Source organism: Seriola lalandi, unplaced genomic scaffold, assembly GCF_002814215.2.
Source record: "Seriola lalandi dorsalis isolate HSWRI2012SDOR001 ecotype SW California unplaced genomic scaffold, Sedor1 jcf7180002054885, whole genome shotgun sequence".
NCBI classification, from domain to species: Eukaryota; Metazoa; Chordata; class Actinopteri; order Carangiformes; family Carangidae; genus Seriola; species Seriola lalandi.
In genome coordinates, this window is record NW_019525437.1 from 1,498,525 (window position 1) to 1,507,560 (window position 9,036).

Sequence of the window (9,036 nt, forward strand, 5' to 3'; positions counted from 1 at the left end):
TGATTTAGGCCTTTTGAGCTGATTGAAGACCTGCATTTTGGACCATCTGTAAGTGTATATAGATATATCGATATATAGATATATAGATAGATATATAGATAGATAGATACAGTAGATTGATAGATACTTTATTTATGCCCTAGGGGAAATTCATGCATCCATTAGCTCATTGTTGATATTAATAATAAAATAACAATAATAATTAAATGCGTCCACTTCCTTTGGTTGAGGTGTTGTGCAGTTAGTGTATAGTGTATAGCTGATGGCAGTGGGAACAAAGGATCTCCTGAACCTCTCTGTTCTGCAGCGCAGTGAAATGAGATGTTTGCTGCACCTGTAGCTGCTTCTCTGTCCTGCCAGAATGTTGTGGAGAGGATGGTTGGTATTGTCCAAGATGGCCTCCATCTTACATTGTATGCGTCTCTCCACAACAGTCCTGAGTATGTCCAGACTCCTGCCAAGCACAGACCCAGCCTTTTTGACCAGCTTGTCAAAGGGTTTCACTAAGTATGAAGGTTTCACTGTGTCTGCCAGAAGAGCATTGCAGTAATTGAGGTGACAGAAAACCATGGCCTGGACCAAGAGATGGGTGGCGTACTGAGTCAGGTAAGGCCTGATTTTTCTGATGTTGTATATAGCAAAGTGGCATGACCGGGAGATGATCAGATGCAATGTGGTCAGAGAAGGAGAACTGGTCATCAAACATGACACCCAGATTTCTCATGACCTTGGTTGGGGTGAGAGATGAGATCTGTGCAGAGACAGTGGGGTCGTCTGGTGGGAACAACAGGCATATTTGGGTGTTGTCTAAGTAGCAGTGATATGACAAGCCAGAGAGCCAGATAATTGGACTGAAGAAGGTGGTGTATTTTGCAAAGACAAGGGGTCCCATTACTGATCCTTGGGGATGGGATGAGGACACACTAAAGGAGCACCAGTGAGATTGGATTCGAACCAAGAGAGCACTTTGAGAGGATGGACAGCAGGATGTTGTGGTTGACCTTGTCAAAGACTGCTGATTGGTTCAGCAAGATAAGAAGTGAGGATGAGATGCAGCTCTAGCTGCCCTCAGGGCTTCTGTCACAGACAATAGAGATATTTCAGTGCAGTGGTCACGCTTAAAGGAGGGTTCAAGGAGGTTATTTCATGATAGGAATTCTGAGACAGCTTAAAACTGCAGTTTCTATACACTTACATAAGAATGGAAGTAGTGAGACCTGTCGACAGTTCTCCACTTGAGCAGGGTCAAGCCATTATCATATGTGTGACTGCTGGTACAATGCTGGGAGATATGGCTTGGAGGTGGGTTGTGGAAATGGGATCCAGCACACCAGACGACTACCACTCAGAAGTTTTGACACATTGTTCTCAGTGAAATGTGTCCTTGGCCTGAAGAGACTGAGATGGACATGTTACAGTTTGTTACACTTTTCTGATCAGTTTCATGTTGCAGTTATTTTTTCTTTTTTTGGGGGGGGGGGGCATTTATTGGGCATTTGCCTTTATTGTGATACAGACAGCAAGAGAAAGACAAGGAGGTTGGGGGAAGGGAGAGAGGGGAGGACATGCAGCAAATGGCCGCAAGTCAGATTCGAACCCAGGTTAGGACTAAGCCTATGTGGTACGTACTTTAGCAGGTGAGCCACCAGGGTGTCCATGTTGCAGTTTTCTAGTGTCTATGTTGTGCCAGGATGAATGGTTATATTGTACTGCCATAAACGGCTGTACAATAAAAGGGAAAAAAACCAAGTCATGTACAAGTCCTTTGTGCACTTATAGGAGCTCTACTGCCATCATCTGTTCAGTTAAGAGATCTGCAGTCAGTGGTATTCCACCAAAAGCAATTTATGTAAATTGGTGTTTGGCAGAGACTGAGCCAGAGACAAAGCTACAGGGGAAGGAAATTACTGGAACAAATTTTGAGAATCCTGCCAAAATTACGAAAATAAAAAGAAACCTAAAGTTATTGTGTTTTATCTCTGTTGATCTCTTCCTCAAATTATGAACGCCTCCATAATTCTTGGAGATTGTCAGATTTCCTTGTAATCTGGATGGAAGAGAACTGTTACTGTTTTGTAACTGGAACTGATCGTATAAAGATTAATGAGTAAGACTTAAAAGGAGGATGGGTTCATACTGTATTGTAAATCTCAGGAACATGTTTTAATATAGTTTTATCATGGGTGTTGTCTGTTTTATGGAAAAACACTTATGAGATTTTATGAGAGCAAAAGATCGTTTATTGTGGGCCAAGTGCACAGAGCTGGTGTGTGGGGTTTAAATGGTAGATACAGTCTGCTATCAGGAGAGACAGACTCAAAAAGAAAACTTGGTAAACAGACTTTGCCTTGAGTTTCCTGTGTCAACTTAGTTTCTCATTAATGGCTGTGTCAGACTGCCCTCACTGTGTATGGTTGAACAATTAACTAAGCATCATTATAAGGGCAGATTAACTTGGACTGGACTAAAAAAACAATGGTACTGGGATTTTCTGTTTTAAATGTTTAATCACCTGTGCCAGGTAAGTGTCTGCTGGTGAGGGAGGGAAAATTGTTCAGACAGCAGTGAACATGATGAGCTTACCAGAAGGTCAAATCAGGCTTCTGGCCTTCAAGGAATGCATTTCTACTGTGCAGATCTTAACCAGTGAGCACATGCGGTCATATCTGCATATCTTTTCCAGCCAGTTTCATTTGATACCATCCATGTGTTTCTGTTTTCATGAAACAAAAAAAGGGAGAACCACGGCTAATGAATGTGAAGGTGCCTGGCACAGCGAGCGGCTCGGTCACACACTGTGCTGTGCTGAGTAAACACACTGAGCCGTTGTGTTTCTGTCTGCCTCCCTCACATTAGCAAACGTATCTGGCTCCTTGGAGGCTTGAACAAACAGTGGCACTTTCCCCGCAGCAGCACCCACTTTACAGTCTCCATGTTATGAATGTTATGAGGTGGTGTGTGTGTGTGTGTGTGTGTGTGTGTGTGTGTGTGGGGGGGGGGTTGGCTGCCCCTTTGACAGCCATTTTCTAAAGCAGACGGGTCAGTTCAGGTGTGTCCTGGCTTAACCATTAAACACAGACCTTATCCAGGGAAGTTCCTCTGCTGACCTCCTCAGATCACTCCACACTGAGAGTTTCACTGGCAGCATTTGATCATCTCGCCTCTTGTTTTCTGGAGAAATGTTGGAAAAGATCATTTTCCTGCTTTGTTTGTTGCCTGCGTTGGCAGAACAGCTCTGTGCTCCAGGTAAGTGATCACAGATGGAAACTTTCTCATAGTTAAACTTAAACTTAACTTAAACTGTAAGTTAAAGTAAAACTTAAACTAAACTTTGGCAAGATCTTGTGTCTTTACATTTTATGTTAATAGACTATCAGCAAATACAGACACTATGAAACTATCATCTGGTCTAGTTGTATTTCCTTGTTTACCTCTTCAGTCAGTGTGGAATGCAGCTTCTAAAACAAAGATGGATTAGACACATAACTCAGATGTTTACCTGACAATGGCTTTCATTAGACATTACTATAAACACTATAACACCATAACCAAGTTACTAGTGAAGCTTAAATGAAGTGATTCCAACAGTGTTTGTGATTTAAGTCACCACAAACCGAACTGATAGTGTACACACAGGCTTTATCACACAGACACATTGGAGCGTTACTATTTTTCTTTTTATCTTAAACCTAGGACATAACTTCAGAAGATGTAGAGGACATTTAAATATGTTTTATCTTTATAGATGCTTCAGATGGATACCAAGTTCGACTCAGCATCCGGACTGCTCTGGGAGATCAAGCTGTACGTATTTGAAGGTTTACTAGATTAGTAAACTAGATTAATGTTTTTAATGTTTTTCATTTTAGATCAGTGCTTTTAACAGTGTTTCATGTTCATTTTATGTCTTTTCTTTTCATGTGAAGCACTTGGTGCAGGTCATTTCTTTGTGCTACATTTTTTGTATGAAAGGTGCGATACAAAAAAAGCTTATTATTATTATTATCATTATTTTACAGTTATGAAATGTTTTACGTCAACATGTTTCCTGTGTAAAATGTGATAATGTGCTAAACATTGTCCAGAATTCACTTGCAGTGTGTATGAATTTTTTACTATGAGGACAAGGTCCACCTGCTGATCAATGAACCTAAAGGTGTTTCCTGAAAACAGTGCATCTGTTGTTTCAGTACGTCTGGAATGAAAATGAAATGTTCCTTTTCCGAGCGACTCTGGCTTTTGCCATGAGGAATCACATCAGCGGGGAGGAGTTTGGGTAAGAAAACTTGCATGAAACTATAATGTAATCTCTTTTTACTGTAATGAAGTCAGTGAGTCATGATTTATGAACATGTCAGGAGACTGACGTGGTCTTTATTATCTTGTTCACCAGAGTGTCAAACATCATTGTGTGCGATGAGACTCCCAGAGTGTCCTTCTGGTTTGTGGTGACGTTGCCTCTGAACTCTTCACGCCTTGTTGAAAAAGAAGTTGTGGAGGAGGCCGTCAGGTAATCACATGACACCGTCATACTGTTGTTCTTTTTGAAGTCATTCAGTTTTTCCTTAGCCCCTCTCCAGAGAGGTCAAAGGTCATAGCCAGCTCTGACCTTAGCGTCAATGTTCCATGTAATGATTTGTTTATCAAATGTTTAGTTTCTATGTTATATTTTTCTCTTCGGTGTAACAGTGATATTGTCTTAATAGGTGAGGATTTTAGCTGTAAATGTTTTACTATATGTACTGTGAGTGTAACCATTTATTGATTACACAGTTTACACAGAAATAGCAGACAGATTATGACTTTTGGTTTTCTAAATAAGCAGTAAACAAAAATGTGATTCCTTCAGCTGTCAGTGATTCACTTCAGCTGAGCTATGAAGTGACTTGTGGAATAATATTAAATATGACAACACAGAGTAATATTTAAAGAGGGCTCAACCCAGCTCAGTCTGTTACGCAGTAATATCCACCTGAAGCAATATTAGCAAACCATAAACCACCACAAACTACAGCTCATGCAGACCGAGGACGTAGCAGCGAAACTAAAGGCTGCTGGATGAGGATTCAATGAATAATATCTTACTTTACTATCATTAGTTAAAATTAGCCATAAGCTCATACCAGGCAAAATTAGACTGAAACAGCAAAACTACACTGAACTAAGTAATGGTGCATTGTTTTTTGAATTTTGCGTTTTAATTTATTTGGATATTGACTAAAGGCTGTTGTAGCGGACAAAATAAAACCAAAAATACTAACATGAAAGGAAACCCCTTAAAGCTCCATATAGTATAAATGTAAATTACCATGTGTAGTGTGATTATAGATCAGGTCTAGCTTCTATATTAATACTGTGAAAGTATCAAAGCCTCAGTCCACAGAGAAATGCACACAGCCTGTATTCAGACACTGAGCCTTAAAACCAACCGTAAGGACTTCTGGAACTTTGTGATGTCACAACAAAACAGTCACTGCTCTCAGAGGCTCAGAGCCTCCTCTCTTCTGATTGGCTCACCGACCTGTTGTTATAGAGCTCCAGAGAGAAACCTGAGAGAGGAGATGTAAAACTACACTGAGATGGTTTTTTTTTCCTAAAACCACAAATGTATCAGGAAAAGTGTAAAATTTACATCTTTGTTTGGTTTCTTGCTGAAAGTATCTGTTCATTTTAAATCTAAACTTTTCATATGCTCATTAGGAAGTCCCGGGGTCGGATCAACAGTGCCTTCCTGCTGACTGATAAAACCCTGGAGTTTCTCGGCATCCCTCCCACCCTGGCAGCACCAGTCAACCCTGACACCCCTCCATGGCTCATTGTGTTTGGGGTGGTCATGGGTCTCGTGGGTGCTGGCATCATTATTCTGCTGGTGTCCTCTCTGGTCAAGAAACGGTAGGCCGGTGACTTCAGATCCATTATTGTGATCATCTTTTAAATGTGACTATTGATGTGTGGTGTTTCTGGCTTCATATTCCAGCAAAGGGGAGAAGCAAACCGGCGGCGATGACATCGAAGAAGAAACACGGGTGAAACCGGTGGAAAATGGCGGCACAAATGAGGGTGTTTACAACATGTCATTCTCAGATGATGAGCGATTAACGCAGATGTAAAACAAAAAATCTTCCATGTAAACAATAAGATGGGGAAAAAGTTATTGATGCTGCTGTTGTTGCACTGTAAAATCTGATCTTTTTGAAGATTATAGATTTATAGTTTTGTGATTATAGATGTTTCTCATTTAAATGATTCAATTTTTTTTTTAAATCTATATATTTGTACTCCGTCATACAAAGAAACAAGCACGTGCACAGTGTTTTCATTTTCCACATGAATGTAAACTTTTTGTGTCGATGGATCAAACATCTGTTTGTGAATATTTTGCAGTAGTCTATCTGTGATCTGCTCTTTGGAAAGAAACTAACTCTTCTATACGGATCATATATCACCATGTACCATATACTTATTTTTTTTGGCAAACAGAATGAGATGGAAACAAGACATGAAACTGGTCCCATTTAAGATTTTAAGACAGATGCTAATCATGTGTGTGTAGTGCTGGAATTTATGAAAAAAAAATGAAATCTTGATATTTGTAAGACATTATATGATACACAGTATATATGTATATCTAGATGTATATCTATATTTTTCTAATTGGAGACAGTTGAAGGCGATTGACTAGTTGCTTATTATATTTAACCACATTTTTTGCTAAATGTACTTGATCCTTTTGCTTTATATTTGTTTGTCATCATCTGTCTTTTAGCAGACTAGAGTGACAGTGAACCCCCCCTGAACTTAGTGATGGGTTTAGCTGCAGTATTTCAAGCAGTGCTCGAGCTCATTATCATCATGGTTGGCAAAAATGTTACTAGACACAATTTACATATTGTCATGACAGTCAGAGCAGAGCAGCATCCTTTGTACTTCGTGTCCTCTGTGTTGTTTAAAATCGAGTCCCTGACATGTGCTGTGGTTTGAAAGTGAAAGGCCTCTGTACTACGCTGCAGTAAAACATACAGCTTCACTTCTCACTTCTAGGCCACTGAACACACTTAGAAACACGATGTCTTTCATTGTTCCAGATGAAACATGCTCACATGATCTGTGTTCAGCAACTAAAAGTTTGTCAGTTTCAAACTTGACTTTACTGCCTCCCGCTGGACACTTTGGGGAAAGGAATAGGTTCATTATCTTTTTCTTTTTTTCTGCATTGAACTGTAATTTTTTCCCCCCAGATACTAAAATGATTCACTTGCATATGTTCACACATGGAAAACCTCACATCTTGTGAATCATCATCTATGGATACTGGATGTTTCAGTAAAAACAAACTGCCTGTGTCTGTGTATGCGTTAGTCCAGTGGTTTGTGATCCCAGAGAACATCATCATTGACCATGTCTCCTGGTCGTGTCCAACTCTAAACAAAGCTCAGGCTTTTAGAGAGCTGAATAGGTATTACCCAGAAACTCATAAGAAAAAAGGGCATGTTTTTTTCCCGCTCTCTGATCTTGTGATATCTGAGATATATTTTGCAACTCCTCTGATTTGAACCACTAATGCAGCAGGAAACTAGTCTCGACAGGAATGTCTATTTAGGGACCGTACAAACATTTTTGTGAAAGGAGGGAGATTGTTTTTTAAATCTAACCAAGGATGAGGAAACGTTAACTGAAACTCTTCCAACAAAGTACCTTTAGCACGTACAAACAAGACTCTGGACCATGTGTGGTCAATATGCAAAGGGTTGTATTGAAAACTGCTGTGGAGCCTGTAAACAAATACTTTCAATGGAAAGTAGCTAAAGCTGCCTGAAAAGTCTCTAAATGAGGCAATACACTAATTAGCATATTCATGATGTCATCGATTCAAATTGTCATCCAGCCTAGTGTCAGCTGGTTTCTGTTCTTTATGATGACAATGAAACAAGGTTTGAAACAGTGACTGAAAAATGGCTCATTAAGACTACATGTTAACCAGCAGTCACGAGCTGCTGCTAAAATCCTGATTTTATAACCATGACATCACCATCACCAAACACATCAGTTAAAGACTCTATTTGCTCGACATGCAAAATAAGGTAGAAGTTTGTCCGGAAAGTAGGTTTTCTGAAAAAAAAAAAGAAGAAAAATGTAGCAAAAGACATCTGAGAAGTCTTTGTAAAAATGTAAATCTAGTGACAAATGCACAACGTTGGCAGCACTGCCTGTGAACAGCCCTGGTGACATGATAGAAATAATTTGCACCAATTCATGTTGGATGAGCAGTGACCAATGGGGAAACTTCAACACTCATCTGACTGACAAATGGTGTAACTTCATCACTCACTCACTCAGTCAGTCAGTGACGTTGGCCCTGCTGTACTGATCCAGCCGAAAATACATAACCCTTTCCTGACTTCCAATCCTCCTCTCATAATGTTCATAATGTCCCTTCACGTCTCCTCTGAAGCTCCATACAAAGAGGTTTACATGGACATGAGCCATAAACTGTGACAGTCTCCTGAGGCCAGCATCTTCACAAATGATGGTTCTTGAAAATCAAAATGAGTCAGATTTGTTTTATGAATTTATAGCAGCCACAGTCTTTTGTTTTGACTGAACCACTCCTCATTGCTTCTTTAAATATATTCCTCTCCAGCTGTTGTGATCATACAATAAATACACGGCTGAAGCTGCAGCACAGATGCAGTCCACATATTTACCTTTAGATGGCACCATTACACTGCCAGTTGCCGTGGTTACAAACTGGCCTGGACAGACACTGTTGTCCCCTATCTCTCAGTCCTCTTCTTGGCACTCTTTAAAAAGAGTGTGTGAACATTTGAATTTCAAACATATTTTAATTTACTGTTATTTTATTTTAGTCTGACTATTTTTGAAGTGATAACAGAGAGTCCTTCACATTCCACAGTCTATATTTAGTTCATTGTTAAATTAAATCTGCTCCTGATCTCTTGGTGAGAATATGTCTTCTGTAACATTTGCACATTATTTCAGCAGCAGTTAGCATTATGCTGGAGATTATTCACTGTG

General features: G+C 39.8%; 1 protein-coding gene across 1 annotated transcript; it reads left to right on the top strand.

The window, feature by feature from the left end:
* Window positions 1-3,021: 3,021 nt before the first annotated feature.
* On the top strand, window positions 3,022-7,351 carry cltrn (collectrin, amino acid transport regulator). The gene is made up of 6 exons (XM_023428748.2): window positions 3,022-3,246; window positions 3,746-3,804; window positions 4,191-4,276; window positions 4,394-4,510; window positions 5,701-5,892; window positions 5,978-7,351. Exons 1-6 carry the CDS (start codon window positions 3,180-3,182, stop codon window positions 6,108-6,110), a joined length of 654 nt encoding a protein of 217 aa, XP_023284516.1. The 5' UTR covers window positions 3,022-3,179; the 3' UTR covers window positions 6,111-7,351.
* Window positions 7,352-9,036: the final 1,685 nt, after the last annotated feature.

What these genes read in the sequence shown, in the direction of transcription:
- cltrn (XM_023428748.2), top strand. Translation starts at nt 3,180, where the DNA reads ATGTTGGAAAAGATCATTTTCCTGCTTTGTTTGTTGCCTGCGTTGGCA. An exon ending in GTTGTGGAGGAGGCCGTCAG is followed by an intron (nt 4,511 to 5,700) that starts GTAATCACATGA and finishes TATGCTCATTAG; the next exon opens with GAAGTCCCGGGGTCGGATCA. An exon ending in TCCTCTCTGGTCAAGAAACG is followed by an intron (nt 5,893 to 5,977) that starts GTAGGCCGGTGA and finishes TTCATATTCCAG; the next exon opens with CAAAGGGGAGAAGCAAACCG.